Source organism: Mobula hypostoma, chromosome 5 (genome assembly GCF_963921235.1).
Source record: "Mobula hypostoma chromosome 5, sMobHyp1.1, whole genome shotgun sequence".
NCBI lineage: Eukaryota > Metazoa > Chordata > Chondrichthyes > Myliobatiformes > Myliobatidae > Mobula > Mobula hypostoma.
In genome coordinates this window covers 88613660-88636973 of record NC_086101.1, presented here as the reverse complement: position 1 = coordinate 88636973, position 23314 = coordinate 88613660, and the positions used below count along the sequence as shown (strand labels likewise).

The following is a 23314-nucleotide window of genomic DNA, read 5'->3' as shown; positions in this document are numbered from 1 at the left end:
AGAGTTTTTGTGGTGCTTTTAAAGAGGCTTGGTGAATTGCTGCAGCAGGTAGTACATACTGGAGGCACAATATCAAGTGATAGAGGTACTGAGCCTACTACTGTCGATAGAGTGATGATAACATAGGCCATTTGTTCTGGTTCATATAAAACTCCTCACAATTATCCAAGCAAATTGAAAAAATTCTCCCACTTTCCCGATTAATGCATTGAAGGCTTTGAACATTGACTTAGGATTGACTTTATTTTCATATGTACATTGGAACATACAATGAAATGCATTGATTCTTTGTGTCTTCACAAATCAGCGAGGATTATGCTGGGCAGGCCACAAATGTCGCCATCCTTTTGGCGCTAACATAACCCACTAACATTAACCATCCATCTTTGGAATAGAGGAGGAAGAGAGGAAACCCACACAGTTCAGGTGAGAATGTACAAAGATAATCATGCAGGATATCCGATATCTGATCATTAGCAAACATCCTACTGTTGACATGGTGGAGAGAAGTTCACAACTATAGTAGGCAAAGGTAGTGGTCCAACAATACTACTCTAATGATGCTAGGTTCCTCTATGAAAAGGAGTAGAGAGTTGATGTTTTAGGCCGAGAAGAAGCGCCTCAGTCAAAACATCAAAAGTCTAATCTTTTCCACAGATGCTGCCTGACCTGTTGGGTTCCTCTAGCATTTTCTGGATTTCCAGTAATTTTTCATAAGTTGTTGAAAGTTTGGGAATTTTTCTTTTGATTTGACATGATACACAATGTTTTGTAGATTAGCTCAAAAAATCGTACTTCTATATATTTTAAATTTTGAAAATGAGACAGTAAAATGTGAAAGTAGTTGTTGGGGGGCAGGGGCTGAATACTTCATCAAGTCATTGTATCAAAACTGTGACTTCAGTGGAAATATACAATAGCAAAACACTTAACAGATCAAGAAGCATCAATGGCGAGAGAAAGTCAAGTTTTAGGTTGAAGGTCCATCTGAAATTTGGAAATATGAAATATTCTACTTGTATATAAAGCCACAAATTTTCAACAAATACATTTGCACAAATAGATATAAAAATGGTGAGGCAAAGGGATACACGTGGAACTCCAGTTCACAATGTCAGAATTTAATCGGTGTTTATCTGCTATTTCAATGGGTTTTCAGAAGATATACTTCCAAGTTTCTCAAGTATTTGTCATCATAATAATTTGCTGTGCTATTTCATATTCTGTATAGAATTTATTGAACAATAAACAAAAATATGCAAACAAGAGGAATTCTGCAGATGCCGGAAATTCAAGCAACACACATGAAAGTTGCTGGTGAACGCAGCAAGCCAGGCAGCATCTCTAGGAAGAGGTACAGTCGACGTTTCAGGCCGAGACCCTTCGTCAGGACTAACTGGTGAAGTCCTGATGAAGGGTCTCGGCCTGAAACGCCGACTGTACCTCTTCCTAGAGATGCTGCCTGGCTTGCTGCGCTCACCAGCAACTTTCATGTGTGTTGCTTAAACAAAAATATGCCTGACTTTTTAATTTAAGTGGAATTCATTGCACTCACCTGAACCGAATATGTGCTTTGTGCATTGCACTCATCCGAGACGGTAAAGCCAAAGCTGGCTGAATTTTGGGAATTCACTTTCCAAATCAGAAGGCCGGCAGGTGATAGGCTGACATTCTCAGGAGCAGACTCCAGTGAGAACAGCACAGCCGATCCTTCAGGATCCACTGCTGTGAACTGGTAAACAAAATTTTCACCCAAAAATGTCTGGAGCTTAGTTGGAGACTCTTGGTAAATAGGTGGCCGATTGTCTTAGTAGGAACACAAAACAAAGCCGTTAGTAATAAATTCAAATAACTCATTTACTCATTCCAATTTTTTTCTCATAAAAAATAGGAAATGAGAAGAAATTCTAATGTCCTAATGTGTGTTCTGCATTGTTATTGGCCCGAACAGCAAAAATCTGCTTTGGTCATGGGCTCGTCACTACAAATTACACTTGTGACCCAGTTGTTGAACAAATCTTTTCAAATTTGTGAGCTTGCCCTTCATGACAAGGAACAGAGGAAAGAGAGGGCCATTGGTCAGATGCCCGACTGGAACTTAGAGCTGGCTTGACAGGACAGAGCAGGAGAACAGCTATGAGGCTGTGAATGAAATGGGAATGCATTGTGTAATCGGTTGGTTGGGTCTTCAAAGTTCATTAGGTGAAAGGTCTCTGGAGAATGTTAGTTCAGAGTCTGAGCCAATTGGAGAGTCAGGGAACTGGTGGATAGCAGTATTGGTATTTTGAGATGTGAAAGTTTAAGAATAATGGGCAAATAAGAGACTTAATGGAAATACAGCTTGATGCTTCACAACCAAAATAGCCGTTGGCATTCAATCCAGGGACATGGGCTAATTTCATCCACAATGTTCCTAAACAGGCCCTACATAGAACTTCAGGTATGCCCTTGACATGGTGATCATATCACAAATGCAGGCCTATTTACATGCCAGGAAATGCATAGTGGAATATCTGAAACAATGCAAAATTACCTAGAAATTAGTCTTTATACACTATCATACAGCAAAAAAAAACATTCATTTGTGTAGTACTGAAATATGCAGTGTTAATCAAACTGATTTCTAGGTGAGACTTCCTTAATTAAATTCAAAGGTTTTGAATGAAATCTTACTTTCATTAATGGACCAGGTGATCTTGGACATGTCTGGGTTGCACAGCAAACAAAGACTTGTTGGATTTGGGTCTCCTTCACTATAACAAAGTCCATTTATATTGCATGTTTTTTCCTAAGAAAAGAAATCCATCACATCTGATTCAAAAAGGGACATTGAAAAATACACTTCAACATTTGATTAAGGTTAAAGCAATTAATAATTGTAATATTAAATTATATTACTAAAATAATGCTATTACTAATTAAAATCTATCAAATGTATTAAGGGGAAAATTCATTACTGGATACTAGCATTACACTTAACTAAACGTGACAGCTAGCTGGAAGCCAATAGTCTAACCTGCTTTTATGCAAGTGACTGAAGATTCATTTTTCCTTGATCCAATCATGTATATAAATTTATGCTCGTTGTGTCAATCTTCTCCAGGGAATAAGGCTTTTCTTGTAAATTTAATGACTGCAAGGATTTGCAGAGTAGAGAATGCAGTTCAATCCATCACTGACCCAGCCTCCCTTTCATTGATTCTGCCTATACTTCTCTCAGTCTCGGAGATAGCAACCAACACAATCAAGGACTGCACCAACCCCAGACATTCTCTCTTTCCCCCTCAACTATCAGGCAGAAGGTACAACAGCCTGAAGAAACATATCACTAGACTGAAGGAGGGCTTCTACCCAACTATTAACAGATACTTGACCATGCCTCTAATATGCTAAAAAAAAGATCTCTTCAATCTATCTCACCAAGGCCTGTGCATTTCAGTTTGATTACTTACATTGCACTTTTCTGTAATTGAAACTAGATTCTGCATTTTCTTTGTACTTCCTCAAGTTACTTATATCGGGCATGATATGCCTGGACGGAACTGATTAAAGTCTGTCACGAGCATTATGACTCATCAGGCCGATGCTTATGCCAGTTTCCGTGGCGTGGATTTAAATGTTAAAATCGAACCCGCATCCACCACTTCTGCTGGCAGCTCATTCCACACTCTCACACTCTCTGAGTGAAGAAGATCCCCTTCACATTCCCTTAAACATTTCACCTTTCACCCTCCAGTCTAGTCTCACCCAACCTCAGAGGAGAAAGCCTGCTTGCATTTACCCTCTCTAGGTATCTTTACCCTCTCTTTGTATACCTCTATCAAATCTCCTCTCATTCTCCTACATTCCTGGGGATAATATCCTAACCCATTCAACCATTTCGTATAACTCAGGTCCTCAAGTCCAAGCAACATCCTTGTAAATTTCTGCATTCTTTCAATCTTATTGATACCTTTACTTTTTTTTGTGTGTGCCATACACTGCCAGAGCCTCGGCGACCACTCTTTCAAGCGGTTGTCTTGGAGGAAAGATTCTGTGAGTGGTCCCCCATGTCCTTCTCACAGCGCAGATTTTTTCTTTTACGAGGCCGAGCTGCGAGCTCGACACTCAACCCGGCACAGATGGAAGCATGCCTGGGAGCGGCCCGACTGGGTTCGAACTGGGGATCTTTCTCTCCGGAGTCCGGCGCTGATGTTACTATGCCACCAGCTGGCCGATAGCTTTACTACTGGCACATAAGACTCCAGGTAGGTTTCACCAATGTCTTATACAACTGTACATAACATCCCAACTGCTGTAGTGAACACTTTGATTTATGAAGTCCAATGTGCCAAAAGCTCTCTTTATGATCCTCTCTACCTGTGACATCACCTTTAAGGAATTACAGATCTGTATTCCCAGATACCTCTGTTCTACCACACTTGTCACAGCCCTCCCACTCACTGTGTAAGTCCTACCCTAGTTTGTCCTCCCGAAGTGCAACACCTCACACTTTCCGTATTAAATACCAATTGCCATTTTTCAGCCATTTTTTTCAACAGGTCCTGTTCTGCTGTATTTCACGACCAGTGACAAACACTACATTTTTTTTATTGATGTAGCTCCTGACCTTTCTTGATGTAGTCATTCCAGTGTACATATAATTAACTCCTTGAAACTAAGTGAACTGTATCATTTGTTCATGAGGTATCTGATCATTAAAACATAAAACAAAAGAGATCCAAGTTCATTGGTTCATATCCATTGGTTATCATTTTGTCAGACACCAATAATTATATATTTATTAACCTACATGTAAAATGTAGCCCTTGCAGTACTAAATGCGAAACTAGGGCGAACAATACTACATTCAGCCCTGCTTCACAGATGCTGGAATAGGGCAGCACGGTAGCATAGTGATTAGCACAGTGTTTTACAGTACAGGCGACCTGGGTTCAACTCCCTCCGCTGCCTGTAAAGAGTTTGTCCGTTCAACCACATGGGTTTCCAGGTGCTCCAGTTCCCTCCCACAGCCCAAAGACGTACAGGTTGGTAGGTTAGCTGGTCATTGTAAATTGTCCCATGATTAGGCTAGGATTAAATCCAGGGGTTGCTGGGTGGCACGGCTCAAAGGGCTGGAAGGGTCTATTCCACTCTGTATCTCAATAAACAAATAAATAAGACAATGGCATGGACATGATAAACATCCTGAAGGCGACACTTAATTAGAGGAGACTTGTGATGGGCCTCAGTCATTGTCTGATAAAATGCCCTAAAAGGAAAGGCGGAGCGAAGCTTGAGGTAGCTGAGATTAAGTGGTTAAACATAAGAACAGATGCCAGATTTTGTTAGGTTAACCAAGTGGAAATAAAAGCAGGTCAAAAGTGTCATGCCTTCTGTCAAGTCAAAAATCACACCACTTCTGTCACAGAACAGAAACTGGCAAACATCAAAATCTTAACATGCGTGGACTTGTTCCTATAGCAAATTGACAGTTAAATATTTAATTCTTACTGATTGTTTAATAAAAGTGACAAAGTTAACATTTTTTAAGAAATTCTGGATGATTTAAATGAAACAATTTTAAAAATTTATGTTGGATTATATAGTCCTGACTTCCTTCTGAGGTAGTTAGAAGCAAATCAGGCAGTTCATTAAACTAATTCTTTCAGCATGGACACATCTCAATATAATAAAGAATTCCAAAATTCTCACATGAAATCAATTAACAGTATTTGAATATTTTAAGTTTTATTTCTCAAGTGTCCCTATTCAAGTCTATTGAGCATTGCTAAGTATTTTTAATCAACCAGGTTCATACCAGCATCCACCACCTGCTTATTTCCACACATGCTTCCTCCTAAGAACTTCCACTCCTCTTTCTGTCACAGTTCAAGATATACTAACCCAGTACAACCAACTTAATTCCCTACTTTTGCTTCCTTACCTCTGCCAATGTTCATCTATTCCTAAACAATTCCAAAATTTTTTTTAATTGTGCCTTCTTCCGAGTGCTCTCACCTCACTTTCCTGATCACCTTCTCCTCCCACCATTAACACTTAATCGATTTTTTCCCCTGATGTCATAGCCCAAAATTGAAATCTTTATGATTGTCACATTTCCTGATGACGTTGAGCAGGCACTTTATAGTCTTTTGCTCTCATTAGGGTAGATCTAGAACAGGAGTTCCCAACATGGGGTCCACTGACCTCTCAGTTAATGGTAGGGGTCCATGGCGTAGAAAGGGTTGGGAACCCGTGATCTAAAATTTACAATCTGAGCACTTGTATATGCTCAGTAGTGAAACAGTTCATGGTTGTGTGCATGTGGTCAAATGAACTGCTGAGCTATGATCTCTTTTTTATTGCATTTCAACAAAACCTGATTTGATGATCTCAGCTATAGTAACACAACTCCTCACTAGATATCAACAGAATACCAACTCAATTTTTATAAGCAAGTCCTTTGTTGGCATTCTTTTCAACCTTTAAAGTTACAACTTTGAATTCAGACATCATATTTTTCAATAGTCAAGAATCTTAAATTACCTTCAACTTACAAAGTCCAGTTGGAACATTATCACAGAGCTGGCAAATGCCATCATAAATTGTCAAAATCTTTGAATTACTGAACAAAGATCCATCATTTGTAATCTGCCGAGTACAGAAAAATAACAACATTCAGCAAAACATTTTATATTACTTCATCTTCAATTATCAATACTTCAGAGATTCTGTTTGGGACATGTCTCAATTCCTTGTTAAGTGCCATGGATAATATACTCAAACCTGGGATTGAATTCACAGGTGACAAATAATGGTGATTGCTTGCAGAGGCTGCTTTCCAATATCTTCAATAACTAAAGATTGTGTGCAAAGCTGATACAAAATCTGAGAATCAAAGAGCTGTTTCGGGAAGAAGATGCAGACAGAATGTAGCATGGAATTAAAATCAGCTTTCTGTTTCCCACTTCCTTGCTCAGCCTCACTCCATTTGCTTCCCAGCTGTTGTATGCTCATTTTTGTACCATCTCTCATGGCATGAGTTTCAACCTTTACAACTTATATTGACCCTGAATAGTTTACAATGAATATGGGAGATGGAGAGTGAAGGCATAAAGAAAGAGTAAATAACTATAATGATGGAAATAACTTCCCAAACAAAAGAAAAACTCTGAAACAGTGATATTATTTGGTACACCAGAAATATACATTCCACTAGACCAGGGGTTCCCAATGTTTTTGTATGCCATGGACCCTTATCATTAACTGGGCAGCCCTGCCCTAGACAGTGCTGACCTTTAGTGGCAGCCCTGATCTGAACCACCAAGGATACTGAAACAGAAACACGTTCTGGATTTCTGCTTATGCTGTGGAACATGGAAGCCTGGGACATTAACATGTTTGGACAGTGATCACAGACTCATTGAGCTGTGCAACACAAAGACAGGCCCTTCGGTTCATTGCATCACTGCTGACCATCTTGCCTATCTATACTAATCCCACTTCCCTGAATTAATTCTATGTCTCTCTATACCAGGGGTTCCCAACCTGTGGTTCATAGCCCCCTCAGTTAATGGTCGGGGTCCATGGTACAAAAAAGGTTAGGAACCTCTGCTCTACACCCTGCTCCTACAAGCTTCCATCAGGTGCCCCTTAAACGTCATTATTGTTCCTACCTCCATTACCATGGTCATTTATTAATTAGTTTTCCCTCAATGAAGCAGCAAAATATTTCTATTTATTACTACTTGAAAATGTATATGATCAGATGAAAACAAATTTGAGTAAAAGCACAAGAATTCCCAGGAAAAGAAAGATTATCTAATTTGTGTAAATTAATAATGGAGTTGATGACCAAGTGACCTTTGCCAAACTGACTAAAACAAATCCAGATACAATGGCAGAAAACTTCATGTAATTGAGAATTATTGAGAACTTTTCACAAAACATGTTCTATGTCCATGTCTGAGTGACATCTTCCAAGATTACTAGCCATGTCATGTTGCGAATAGTTTATACATTGGATAATAATGTTTATATTTTAAAGGAAATCCACCTAACATTTGAAAAAAGAACTTCTATATTTTAAAAACATTATTTGTTCCATATTCTTCCTTGTAAGCCTACTTTATGGAATGAAAATTCATAAACATGCTCAATGAACTATTGTTTCAGAATAGTTTTGACTTTATGCCTTATTGCACAGAACATTCCTTATGAATGAGATACTTAGATTTATTTTCACATGCATCAGCAAAGTGTGGAAGGAAGAGCAACCAAGCAGATCACACAGACCCTCAAGCCTTATGTAGTGCAAACATTTGAAGTATTTCAGTCAATATGCAGTATAAATAAATTATATTTGAATTTTCAGTATTAATATGACACCAATTTTTTTTGGAAATATCATACCTTTACTTGCCATCTGGCAAAAGGTTTATCTGAAAACATGAAGTCCACTGTCTCAGTTTCAGTACTTTGTGATGCTGGAATTGGGCAATCAACAGCTTTGGTGCTGAGAAACTCTGCCTTTGTAGTATGCTTAGCTCCTGGAACCCACTGATTATTTATAAACTGTGATCAACATTAAAAGGAGAGACAAACAAAATGAGTGTCCATGTGGTAATTGTGTTGGCTCCATATGTAGAATGAAACATTTAACCATAAATATTAATTTTGAACATAAATAATTTCTAACAAAAGTACTGACCATTCTTCAATTGGAAACAAAAACTGGACTAGCAGTGACATCGTTTGAAGTTGTGACCTCTGCCCCTGTTAACACTCTTGCATTGGTCTCATCAGTTATTAATTATTTATGTACTGCTAGATAATCAAAGAACCTGCCTTTATCAGCTTGAAAGTCCCTTTTAATTATGAAAATTAGGGTCTTGAGGGTGTGCAAAATGACAAATGCAATCTCTAACCAGTGTTATGGTTAACCTGTCCAAAGAGGAATAAAAGGAGGTTTAAATATTTTCTGAGGGTGCAGAGGAACGTTGTACACCAGCCGTAGTACTGCAGAATCTCTATATAGCACCATGTAACAGACAAAGTTAAGTCATTTCACAAGCAATGGATCAAACCAAAGCTCTACTATCTAGCCATATCCCTTTGTGAATGGAAAGGATAGCCAAATGATGGATGATTGCAGGAGGCTCTGAAAAGAGCCCTATCTTCAAAAAAAAGAGCCCAGGTATGTATACTAAATGAAAGGATGAATTAGTCACAACATCTTTTAGCCAAGTGGGTGACTCCTCTTAGTTTCCTCCAGAGATATCCACCAGCAGCAGCCAATGATATTAAAATGGCTGGGAGCACTGGATGTGAAAAAAGTGCTCTGGCCAAATATCATCCCAGCTGTAGAACTGAAGATCTGAGTTCCTGATCTATCTGTACCTCTGCCCAAATAGTGTCAGTATAGTTGCAAAAGTGCATCTACCCAACAATAAAGGCAATTGCCTGTTCACAAAAAATGACGTCCAATTTGGCTAACTATAGCCCAATTAGTCTACTCTCTAACATCAACAAAATGATAGTGCAATCAACAATACTATCAAGTAGCAACGACACTTAACCAATAATCTGTTCATGATGCAAAGCTTGGATTTCATTTGGGCCACTTAGCATCAGAACTCACCACAATCCTGGTCCAAACAAACACTAAAGACCACAGAGCCGAATTGCAGAGGTGAGGTTACAGTGATTGGTGGCACTTGACCACCTTCTCAAAGGAAATTAGGAATGTACAATAAATGATGGATTTCTCAACAACACATAGATTCCAAAGGCGAATAACCAAAAAAAAGAGTTGCCTATTTGAGTCATGGTGCTAATTGGACCTGATGATCTGTAGGCCTTCAAATTTATTCCAGCTCCTCCACTTCTGAAATAAGAAACTCCTGTAATGAACCTTATTTAAACAGTAAAATGATGCATGCATATGAAATGCCCAAAAGGGATAAAGATACTTTTTCTCATTTCATGATAAAATACTAAAGTAACCGTACAAATATTACCTGACTAAATTCCATTGTACTTGTTTTTTTATTAAATACTATCTCTGATCATCTGAAATGCCTGCTTCCAACAATGTGTAAAATGTCCCACCATCATAACATTTTACTCAGTTATTACTAATTTATAAATGCATTTGAAGACACATCAGTTAATCACCTAAAGAACTGAGCAATGTAAGTTTTTAACCTGTATCCATATTGTAAATGCATGTCAGTGAAAAAAAAGTGCTTTGATTCCTGCGGTGCCTATCATTTAGTCAAAGTGTCACAGTGTCTAATAACCCATGTACTACCTTTTGAAGTGCAATCACTATTAGAATAGATGAAGCATACCAATTAGTTTGCCCAGAGCAAGAGACAACGTTGAAATATTCTGTTTTTCATGGTTGTTGAGAGGTAACCAAAGCAATTTGCATTGTATATCACTCTCAGCATAACAAGGCACTTCATAAGAATATCATTAAACAAGAAGACAAATCAGGATTTAATAGATGGTTTCAAGCAGTAGCAAAGTAGAGAGATCTTGGGAGATAATTCCAGAGCCAAGGATATTTGTAGGTGAAGGCAGAGCTACCAACAGTGTTGCATTTACATTTGGGGATCAATGTTGCCTAAGACATGATGGGTAGAGTTTTACATATTAAGGGATCATACATATGGAATTTAATTCTGGAGAGTGGCAATAAAATAAATATTTAACCATGGTCTTCTTGAATAGCAGAGCAGGCAGAGGGAGCCAGAATACACAATCCTACTGTTTAAGGCATCTATAATATTACAAAGGATTTAATATCCATTTAAGGAATAGAGGGAGCAAAGTTTAATGTCAAAAATACAAATAAATAATAATTCAAAGTTATAAGAAGATCTGAGTTTCCTGACTATTCTGGCTGCAAGGGACCATTGGAAAATCATGATCTGAAACTAGATATGGTTTCACTATTAAGTACATGAAGCCTTGAGGGCTATGTCACTTAACAGAATGTTTTTAACAGGTTACAGACAGAATCAAAAGTGTGAACTAAAGGATTTTATTTTGTCTTGTTATGGTACTACATACTGGGCAACAAGGTACGGTGCAAATGAGGTTCCACATGGGTTACAAGGATAAATAGGCTTGCTGTATTCTCTTTGACTGGGACAAATGAATTACAGCACTCAACTTTCCATGATAAATCCCTTGATTTCTGCACTTGCTGCCAGTATACTCCAGCTTTGTAAAGAAGCTCGTGAATCAGTGAAAATCCTTAGCAGATCAAAGCAATAATAAAACATCTACCATGACGAATCACTATTTACAAGTGATATCATCTGTCAGCCTTACAACATAAGTTCAGCAAAATGTATAAACCAGTCAATATGATTTAATAAAATAAATATATGGTTATTTATTTTCAGTTTTAACTTTGGCAAGTAAGGATACTGTTCCTACATCATCAAACAAGATATTCCATTCTTCCACAACACAGAAACTTCAGAAGGATACCCTTCTTTACATGAGCATGAGCTTGGTGACCCACTTCTCTAAAATTTTATGAATTGTAGAAATCAAAATTTCTGTTCATATTTTTGCTAACTTTTTCAAGAATTTTCATCACCATACCATCCGTTTTTGCCATTGCAACCAATTCCCTGCCCCATTAGAGAGCAGGCTATTCTGGACTGGGTTTTGAGCAATGAGGAAGGGTTAATTAGCGATCTTGTCGTGAGAGGCCCCTTGGGTAAGAGTGACCATAATATGGTGGAATTCTTCATTAACATGGAGAGTGACATAGTTAATTCAGAAACAAAGGTTCTGAACTTAAAGAGGGGTAACTTTGAAGGTATGAGACGTGAATTAGCTAAGATAGACTGGCAAATGACACTTAAAGGATTGACGGTGGATATGCAATGGCAAGCATTTAAAGATCGCATGGATGAACTACAACAATTGTTCATCCCAGTTTGGCAAAAGAATAAATCAAGGAAGGTAGTGCACCCGTGGCTGACAAGAGAAATTAGGGATAGTATCAATTCCAAAGAAGTAGCATACAAATTAGCCAGAGAAAGTGGCTCACCTGAGGACTGGGAGAAATTCAGAGTTCAACAGAGGAGGAAAAAGGGCTTAATTAGGAAGGGGAAAAAAGATTATGAGAGAAAACTGGCGGGGAACATAAAAACGGACTGTAAAAGCTTTTATAGATATGTAAAAAGGAAAAGACTGGTAAAGACAAATGTAGGTCCCCTGCAGACAGAAACAGGTGAATTGATTATGGGGAGCAAGGACATGGCAGACCAATTGAATAATTACTTTGGTTCTGTCTTCACCAAGGAGGACATAAATAATCTTCCTGAAATAGTAAGGGACAGAGGGTCCAGTGGGATGGAGGAACTGAGTGAAATACATGTTAGTAGGGAAGTGGTGTTAGGTAAATTGAAGGGATTGAAGGCAGATAAATCCCCAGGACCAGATGGTCTGCATCCTAGAGTGCTTAAGGAAGTAGCCCAAGAAATAGTGGATGCATTAGTGTTAATTTTTCAAAACTCGTTAGATTCTGGACTAGTTCCTGAGGATTGGAGGGTGGCTAATGTAACCCCACTTTTTAAAAAAGGAGGGAGAGAGAAACCGGGGAATTATAGACCGGTTAGCCTAACGTTGGTGGTGGGGAAACTGCTGGAGTTAGTTATCAAGGATGTGACAACAGCACATTTGGAAAGCGGTGAAATGATCGGACAAAGTCAGCCTGGATTTGTGAAAGGAAAATCATGTCTGACGAATCTCATAGAATTTTTTGAGGATGTAACTAGTAGAGTGGATAGGGGAGAACCAGTGGATGTGGTATATTTGGATTTTCAAAAGGCTTTTGACAAGGTCCCACACAGGAGATTAGTGTGCAAACTTAAAGCACACGGTATTGGGGGTAAGGTATTGGTGTGGGTGGAGAATTGCTTAGCAGACAGGAAGCAAAGAGTGGGAATAAACGGGACCTTTTCAGAATGGCAGGCGGTGACTAGTGGGGTACCGCAAGGCTCAGTGCTGGGACCCCAGCTGTTTCCAATATATATTAATGACTTGGATGAGGGAATTAAATGCAGCATCTCCAAGTTTGCGGATGACACGAAGCTGGGTGGCAGTGTTAGCAGTGAGGAGGATGCTAGGAGGATGTAGGGTGACTTGGATAGGTTGGGTGAGTGGGCAAACTCATGGCAGATGCAATTTAATGTGGATAAATGTGAAGTTATCCACTTTGGTGGCAAAAATAGGAAAACAGATTATTATCTGAATGGTGGCCGATTAGGAAAAGGGGAGGTGCAACGAAACCTGTGTGTCATTATACACCAGTCATTGAAAGTGGGCATGCAGGTACAGCAGGCGGTGAAAAAGGCGAATGGTATGCTGGCATTTATAGCGAGAGGATTCGAGTACAGGAGCAGGGACGTACTACTGCAGTTGTACAAGGCCTTGGTGAGACCACACCTGGAGTATTGTGTGCAGTTTTGGTCCCCTAATCTGAGGAGAGACATCTTTGCCATAGAGGGAGTACAAAGATGGTTCACCAGATTGATTCCTGGGATGGCAGGACTTTCATATGAAGAAAGACTGGATGAACTGGGCTTGTACTCGTTGGAATTTAGAAGATTGAAGGGGGATCTGATTGAAACGTATAAGATCCTAAAGGGATTGTACAGGCTAGATGCAGGAAGATTGTTCCCGATGTTGGGGAAGTCCAGAACGAGGGGTCACAGTTTGAGGATAGAGGGGAAGCCTTTTAGGACTGAGATTAGGAAAAACTTCTTCACACAGAGAGTGGTGAATCTGTGGAATTCTCTGCCACAGCAAACCGTTGAGGCCAGTTCATTGGCTATGTTTAAGAGGGAGTTAGATATGGCCCTTGTCAGGGGGTATGGAGGGAAGGCTGGGGCGGGGTTCTGAGTTGGATGATCAGCCATGATCATAATAAATGGCGGTGCAGGCTCGAAGGGCCGAATGGCCTACTCCTGCACCTATTTTCTATGTTTCTTTGTTTCTATGTATTATCCTCAATAAGATTGCCATGGTAGTCATTGTCTATTCTGGAAGCATTAAGTGTTGCAGGAACACTTGAGTTGTGCAGCCTTCTGGCAGTGACGGCTTGATTTAATGCAAGGATATAATGCTGAGGCTAAACAAAGCATTGGTCAGACCACATTTGAAGTAATCTGAGCAGTTTGGGGTCCAATATGTAAGTGCTGGTGCTGGAGATGGTCCAGAGGAGGATATGAAGCATGATCCCAGGAACCAAAAGGTTAACACATGAGGAGTGTTTGAAAGCCCTGCACCTGCGCTCACCAGTGTTTAGAAGAATAAGCTGGGATTTCATTGAAACCTAACGAACATTGAAAGGCCAAGTTAGAGTGGACATGGAGAGGATGGTTCCAATAGTAGAAGAGTCTAAGTCTAGAGTGTAGTCTCAGAATAGAAGGACAACCCTTTAGAACAGAGATGAGGAGGAATTTCTTTAGTCAGAAAGTGGTGAATCTGTGGAATTCATTGCCACAGGCAGCTGAGGAGGCTAAGTCATTGGGTACATTTAAAACAGAGGTTGATGGGTTCTTAATTAGTAAGAGCATCAAAGATTTTGGGAGAAGGCAGGAGAATGGGACTGAGAGGGAAAATAAATCAGCCATACTCAAATGGCAGAAGGATTTGATGGGTCAAATGGCCTAACTCCGCTCCTATGTCCTACGGTCTAATAGCAAACAGGCACACTGCAAAGGGATATTAACAACTGGCAGGATTAAATGAAGTCACTGTGCACAGTGTGGGAACAAAGTTCGCAATTTTCAGTTCCTAGTGCTCAATGAGCTTTCCCATGAATAATTAAAACATAGAGACTGTGTTGACAATTTCATCCCGCACTGTATCCATAGGGCATAATGATTGATATATCAGAAATGTTGTCAGTTGTAAATGTACTGCCTTCAATAAGAACTGACCTGTTGGTGATTCAATCCCTGCTATTTCCTCAGTAAGCAGCAACATTAACAGAACTAAACCAGTACTGGATCCCAACATTGAGATGCGTGGGCGTACGGTGAATTGGCTGATGGATCCAGTATTGGTTTCCCCTTAGAAGATGGAGGGTAGTGGTCGATGGTAATTAATCAGGTTGGAGGTCAGCACTAGTGTGGTTCTACAGGGATCCGTACTGTGTCCTCTGCCCGTTGTGGGGTGGGTGTGTGTGTGTTAAGAAGGCACATGGCATGCATGCCTTTATTAGTCAAGGAATTGACTAATAAATCAATGTCTTTGAAGGAAAAACCCCACAAAAGGTAGTAGATGTGGCCTAGTCCATTAAGGTTAAAGCACTCCCCACCAGGGAGCGCATCTACATGGAACACTGTCACAGGAAAGCGACATCCATCATCAAGGACCTCCGTCAACCAGGACATGTTCACTGCTGTCATCAGTAAGAAGGTACAGAGGCACCAGGACTCACTGTTCAGGAACAGTTATACCCCTCAACCATCAGGCTCTTGAACCAAAGGAGATAATTTTGCTCAGCTTCACTTGCCCCATCATTGAAATGTTCCCACAACCAATGGACTCACTTTCAAGGGCTCTTCATCTCATGTTCTTGATATTTACTGTTTACTATTATTATTATTATTTCTCTTTTGTATTTGTACTCTGGTTGAACATCCAAGTTGGTGAGGTCTTTTGTTGATTCTGTTATGGTTATTATTCTATGGATTTATTGAGTATGCCTTCAAGAAATGAATCTCAGGGTTGTTCTTGGTGACATATATGTATTTTGATAAAACATTTACTTGAACTTTGAAGTGAGTTAGAGAGTTCGGAAATTATGTTGCAGCTTTAGTTAGGCCATATCCGGAGTACTGGATTCAATTCTGCTCACCCCTTTATCAGAAGAATATCAGGGCTTTAGAGAGGGTGCAGAAGAGGTTTATCAGGATGCTGACACAATGAAAGGATGTGTCCCAGAAGAGGAGGCCAGATAAACTCGGTATGTTTTCTCTGAGACAGCAGAGGCTGGGAAGAGATATTAAAGAGATTCATAAGATTTTGAGAGGCATAGATAGAGCAGACAGCCAGTATCTTTTTCCAAAGTGGAAATATCTAACACCAGAGGGGTACATATTAAAGACAAGAGGATTTAATTTCGAGGGACGTGTGGGAAAAGTTTAGTGTTGTTTTTACACAGAAGGTGTTGGGTACCTGGAATGCGTTGCCTGGTGGTAAGGGCAAATACGACAGGCAGTTAAATAGGCAAATGAATGTGCAGGAAGTATGGACCTTTGTAGGGAGAAGGCGTTTGTTTAGTTGGCCATTTGATTACTAATTTAACTACATCCAGCTCCAAAGGGTCTGTTCCTGAGTTGTACTGTTCTATGTTTTATGACACTACACTGGCCTTGAATACCAGCAGACAGCAAGACAATCAGCCTTGAAGATCAATACCTCTCAAATAATGCCTTCAGTATTTATATCCAATAGGATCTATTAAATCCAGATGTTGGCCAGTGTTATTGCAAACTCCCCTCTGGATATATCACATTTCCATTAACTGCCAGGTAACTTTGGCTCGATATCACAAGTTCATTTATCAATGGTTTTAGTCGTTTGGTATTCTTTGGTCAAACTGATAGGTCACCTCTTTCCAGGCAAATTTTGCTTTCAATTGTTCAGTTGTCCTTTCAGCCTAAGTAACACTTCTTGTCAGATCGGCCACCATTAAGTTCCATGTATAATGGTCTGGTGTACCACAACTGTATTTTGACTACAATACCTACCCTTATGTGTGATCATTTTCATACCAGGTTGTAACCTCTCACACTGTCCATGATAAAACACAAATTATCATTAACCCTTCTGTTGGAATTGCTCTCTATAAGCCTAGATACTCAGTATCCAAGAGATATATAAATCTTGTGTCTCTCAAGTCTACCAGATCAGTGGTCTGTATGAGTGGGGACAGTGTATCTCAAAATACGATCATTTCACTGTAGAAAGCTATAATCCTTTCAAAACCACAGTTCCTGAATCCAAACAACTGAATCCAACCTATTCACATGATCATTGGTGTATGCTATTGGTCCATAATCAACATTATTCTGACCAGTAAGGATTTGCTTTTAGCTTGTACATGTTGAGTTAAATGATTTTAGTTGGCAATGGACAGTTTTATGTTACTGAGCTGGCAAAAAAGAATCTACATATGATTTTCAGACATTTTGGCTTTGATTGCAAGAAGTGACATATTTTAGAGTGTATTCTGGAGTTTGGTATGCAGCAAAAGCCTGGTTTATACTTCTGCGTTAACTGGATGCCGTAACCTACGTAAGTGGCCTACGCACGTTGTGAGCATTTATGCTTGTGCGCTGGTGTGTCTGCGTTGCTCGGCAATTCGCGCACGTCACGCATGCGCACTCACCTGCCCGCGCAAGGCTTCATGGTCATGGTAGTCTCGGGGAAAACAAGACGCGAGCGTCTTTTTCATGCAAAATGTGTCCTCCATACTTTCGGAGGTCTGTAAAGCTTTATGGAAAGCATTACAGCCAGAGTTCCTTCCCTGCCCTTCAGTCGCCCAATGGGAAGCTATTGAAGCGTAGGATGACATGTGATGCTACCAAGCGGAACAATCACAGCTGCTGCAGTCTGTGTTGCCGCAACGCGCGGTTACATTTTGGGAGAGGTGCGCGTCGCAGCAATGCGAGCTCTTGTGTAGGGTTTGCGGTGATGCAGACCTTACGGCGACGCGTTGATGCAGAAGTATAAATTATTAGCTTCAGCAACCAATTTTCAGCCCTGAATATGGATTGTGGATTGAATTCAAAATGCAGAGTGGAACAGTAAATTGCCGACCAGGAAACACCCACTTATGCATGAATGCAATCAACACTCCATTGCATGAATAGGACTCAGAGACCACAGTAACCCACACTTATGTTGGGTGTATTGTTGGGAAGATCCAATTGAAAGCTACATCTAACTGTAAAGAAGTATTATGAGGGCATTGTAACTATAGAAATTTTCCTGTCCCTCTCCCCCTCCCTCTCTCCCTCCCCCCATATATAAAGACTCAAAAGGCTATCAGTTTGTGTGTGTGTCTGCCCCGAATAAAATAATAAAAGTCTACTTTACATCTACCAGCAGCGACTCTCCGTTGACTTTGTTCATGTTACCACACTAGCATAAAAAGAATTATAATTTTATTCATATCAGAGAATCTTATTGTCAGTATAATGAGATAACAACCCACTTTTTTAAAATTACAAACAAGAGAAAATCTGCAGATGTTGTAAATCCAAGCAACACACACACACACACAATGCTGGAGTAACTCAGCAGGCTAGGCAACGTCTATGAAAAAGAGCCTAGTCGGCATTTCAGGCTGAGACCCTTCGTCAGGGCTGTAGAAAAAAGAGATGAGGAGTCAGAGTTAGAAGGTGGGGGCACCCTTCTAACTTTGACTCCTCATCTTCTTTTATTCCTACCTTAAACGTAAATCAGAATTTTACTTATAGATATATCACTTATTTTCCCACAAATGATTGCCATTGCATAACTATTCACTAAATTGACAGTTCATGTTGTTAATGCAATTTTTTTTTGTTGCAGTTCAATTTTATTTATAGTTTGATCTGCTCTATGGATGAAAGAAGTCTAAAGGGACACATGCTTTCAAATCATTACACAAGAAAGCCCTTACCGTCAGGCTGATAACTTCACACCGGAGGTGAGGGGAGTCCCTGAAGCGCAGGCCAAATACTCTGATTCTGTTGCATTCATAGATTCGCATATCACAGAAGCCACTATTCTCCAGATCAGTCATCTCAGGAGGCCAATCTTAAAAATGGAAAAATGTCCACAATAAATTTGCACTGCATTAAGTAGTCATGCAGAAAAATCATTCTAATGATGAAGAAATACTGATATCAATTAAAAATATAGTTAATTTCAATGCAAACACAGATATAAGGCAAATATAACCGTTTTAATTACTTCAATTTTAAATGCATTGCAACTAAACATAGCTAACCATTCATAGTTGTCAGGAAGATTTCTATGTCAATCAGAAATTAAAGTAAGTTTGCAAGATCAATGTTTTCTGGAAAGACGATTCCTACCAATGAATCTAAAGTAATGTCACCTCTTTTGTAGTGCAAATGTTACCGGCATTCAGCCTTGGCAAATACTGTTACAATTGCTGACACAGTATTAAAGCCCAAAATAAATAAAACACAAAATGGAAGAATAACACATTTCAAGCAGGTAACATTGAGTAACCCCATGCTGCAACTTTGATATTCTGTCCCAGATTCCTTGGACACATAATGTCATGTTATCTCATTAGGTAGTTGCAATTCTGTTAACTGCCAAATCCAACTGTTCAGTACTCAACATTATCCATTGCTGAATGCAATCTCCTGACAGGAGCTATTCCTCACAAAACTTTGGAGACAGCAATTTTTGTTAACGTGTATGGAAAATTCCAAGGTCTCTTATAATGGCTGGGACAGCAAACACAGAATTTGTGAAAAATGTCAGCTGCACTGAGGAGACAGCATCTATCATGAAATCGAAGGATGCCGCCCAAATCCTGTAGACGTTATCAGCTAAGTACTAAAACCAGATACAGAAAAAGAAAGATTTAGTATTTAGAATTGGCAAGGGGAAATAGCATAACAAAAGTTTAACATCATTAACAGTCGAACATAATTTGCCCACGTAAATTAATGTGACAATGAACGAACATTATTTTATTGCACTCGATCATATTGGACAGCAAAGTACAGCATGTACAGTGTAATGACATTCCTCAGTTTAATTCATACTATAAAACATACATTGCTAATGAGAGACAGATAAAAATGTAGACTTTCTGAAGCAGAGGCTTCAAATGTAATAGGGAAAATCTTAACTGGGTACACTAGCATCCATTAAGAAATGCCCAAATGCTATAAATCTTGGTTCCAGGTATGCACCTCCCGACTTATCACTTTTCAGAGATCAACCTCTTTACTAACTCCCTTGAAGAGTCTATGCAACACTAGAAAAAAATATAAGGCCCACTCTCATTTTGAGTCATTATTGTTGGATCAAATTACATTTACCCTACATTCACTTGCACCAGTTCTGAAGACCCAGTCTTCCTCCCCTTGGCTGGCTCTAATAAACATCGGCTGGTTGCTACTGGTACTGACACTCTTCAGGTTGGGACCACCGACTGAAGTGCTAATTAATTTAACAGCATGTTTGGCAGTGGCTGGATGCTACAATCACATTAATGAGTAGGCAACAGCCTCCACAGGAGAAAGAGATTGATGTTAATCATGCGATCACTACTGCCAGCCAGTTTACCAACTTGCATTTCTTCTACTCTAGATATTCATGTTAAAAATCTGTAACTGCTCAGCTTACATTTAGCATTCATCTATCCGAATTACTAACAACTTTACCAAAATCTTGCATATGACTCTATAAATGTTAGTAAACTGGTTTATTATTGTCACATGTACCAGTGTAAAGTGAAAAACTTATCTTGAATACAAGACAAGTTTTCAACTGGACAACTTGCCTTGAACAACTCATTCCAACAGTGCATTGAGGTAGTACGAGGTAAAACAATAACAGAGTGAAGAATAAAGTGTGACAACTACAGAGATGGTGCAGTGCAGTAAACAGTAAAGTGTAAGATCAAAACGAGGAAGATTTGTGTTGTGATGTATTAAACTTTATATTGGATGAAAATCTGAACAATTCCAAGTGATATTTTAGCTCTTTGTGAGCTTGTAGCATGTTAGGAGTCTGTACAAGTTGAACACTGTAGGTTTGTTAAAAGTTTGTTACTAGTGGCTATATTCTTACACTACAGGTTTGCAAAATGTTTGCTAATAGCCACTGGATTATTTAGCCTCAAGGCACCAGTGGCATGAGAGCAAAAGACCAAAGAGTTTATCTGTTTCTGCGTGTCTCACTGTGTTTGTGGGTTGAACTCTTTTTCACTGAGTCACCTTCCACTTGGTTCTTGACACTTCACCTAGACTGGGGAATCACAAGCGATCGGTGCCTAGTACAGACCCAGGGTGATTTCACGAGTCAGAATTCGGAGTTCCTCCAATGATGGCAACAATCAAGTGATGACTAAGAATTGTGAGCCCCGAAATCTTTGTAACTGACTGTAGTATTTAGAGTGGTTTATTTTCCTTTCCGTTCTATGATAATAAATTAAGCTTAAATTACTCTGTTGTGCTTGTACACTTAATACCACATTTCCTGGACACCGGAATTGGTTTGGGTCTTTTGGGTGTTATCAACCCAGCCCATTGCAAGATTGAGAGATTGAGTCCATTTTATCATACAAGGGAATCGTTCAGTAGACTTATAATGGCACGGTAGCACAGTCGTTAGCACAACGCTTTACAGTACCGGTGACCCAGATACAATTCATGTCGCTGACTGTAAGCAGTTTGTATGTTCTTCCCGTGACCGCCTGGGTTTCCTCTAGGTGCTCTGGCTTCCTCCCACAGTCCAAAGATATACCATTTGGGAGGTTATTGCAAATTGTCCCACGATTAGGCTAGGGTTAAATTAGATTATACTGGATACTCAGGCAGCTGAGAAATGTGGGCAGTGAGCATGAAGGGAAGCCTGCTTCTGTGACGTGATACATTGTGCTGAGCTCACAATCCTTTGCAGTTTCTTGCAGTCAAGGACTGAGCAGTTGCTATACCAAGCCGCAATGATTCCAGACTGGATGCTTTCCGTGGTGCGTCAATAAATGTGGTGAGAGTCACAGTGATCACGTCAAATTTCCTTAGCCTACCGAGGAGGTAGATGTGTTGGTGAGCTTTATTTACCATGCTGTCAGTGCAGTTGGTCCATGATAGGATACTGGTGATACTCACTCCTAGAAACTTAATAAACTTAATAACAGAAAAGCCACAGTCAGTCACTGTGGGCAGCAATGTCTCTTGTCCCATTATGCTGAGCACTGACGCTCCCCAGGGCTGTGTGCTCACATTGCGGACACAAGCCATGTCATCGAGTTTGCGGATGACACAACAGTGGTTGGCCTCATCAACAATGATGAGGCAGAGGACAGACAGGAAGTGGAGCAGCTGGGTGACTGGTATGAGAAGAACAACCTAAGTCAGAACATGGAGGAGACCAAGGAGATCACTGTGGACTTCAGGAAGGTGCAGATGAATCATCTCCCTCTGCAAATACATGGCTCTTCCGTAGAGAGAGTTATGTGCATCTGGTTCCTGGGAGTTTACATGACAAACGACCTCACCTGGTCCTTCAATGGGAAGGCACAGCAGTACCTCCACGTCCTAAGGAGATAGAGGCAAGTAAGGATCCCGTCCCCCATCTTAACTGTGTTTTACAGGAGTACCATTGACAGCGTCCTGACAAGTTGCATCTCCATCTAGTCTGGAACAGTTGAGCATTGGATTGGAAGTCCCTACGAAAGACTGTGAGAACAACTGAGAAGAACATAGGGGTCTCCCTACCATCCATCGGGGACATCTATCAGGAGTGCTGCACATGCAGGGCCCTTAGTATTATTAAAGATCCCACCCATCCATCCAGCATCCTCCTTGACTTCCTACCATCAGGCAGGAGACCCTGAAGTATAAAAATAAAAACAAGAATGGTCAGGATGGGAAACGGTTTCTTCCCTCAGGCCGTTAGGCTTCTGAACTCCCTGTGCATCGCATTCTAAGTTTCACTGGTTCATCTGTTCTGTATCTTACAATATTTAATTTATGCACTTTACTTTGTTTATTTATGTACAATTCATCTGTAGAGTTTGTCCTTACCTTCCGCAGTTATTGTGTGTTACATGTGTGTTATGTGTACCACAGTACTTTACACTCTGGTTCAGAGAAACATTGTCCCATTTGATGGTATACATGGCTATAGTTAAATGACAATACAGTACACTTGACTGGACTTGACTTGAAAGCTCTCAACTCTCTCTTGATATTAATTTTAAAATATTGATTTAATTAATGTATAGCCACTGCTCGTATGTAATTTAGGAAGGAATAAACCTTGGTTTGAAAATGGTAGATTCTATATTTATAGAAAGCAATCCATCAAGTGTTGTCTATGTGCTATCAGATTAATTATAAGATACAAATAATTTTTCTAAGTATATTCCAACAGTAACTCTTGTTAGTTAGCTATTTTCAAAAAGAACAAGGCTTTTCTGGTGAATACAATAAGATTAAGAAAGTTACTATCAAATACACTGCATTTCCCAATTTCCCAAAGGTTTCCAGGCCATAGACCTGGGTAAGTTTTTATGGAAAACCGGCAG

General features: G+C 39.8%; 1 protein-coding gene across 1 annotated transcript in view; it reads right to left on the bottom strand.

The window, feature by feature from the left end:
* Positions 1-23314, bottom strand: part of si:ch211-246m6.5 (von Willebrand factor D and EGF domain-containing protein) — a 327759-nt gene that overhangs the window by 144232 nt on the left and 160213 nt on the right. Inside the window, exons 13-17 of the mRNA XM_063049712.1 lie at positions 18695-18831; positions 8395-8556; positions 6529-6633; positions 2674-2788; positions 1556-1806 (exon numbers count right to left, since the gene is read on the bottom strand). Of these exons, the coding sequence (XP_062905782.1) occupies positions 1556-1806; positions 2674-2788; positions 6529-6633; positions 8395-8556; positions 18695-18831 (770 nt within the window). The remainder of the gene's footprint in view (positions 1-1555; positions 1807-2673; positions 2789-6528; positions 6634-8394; positions 8557-18694; positions 18832-23314) is intronic.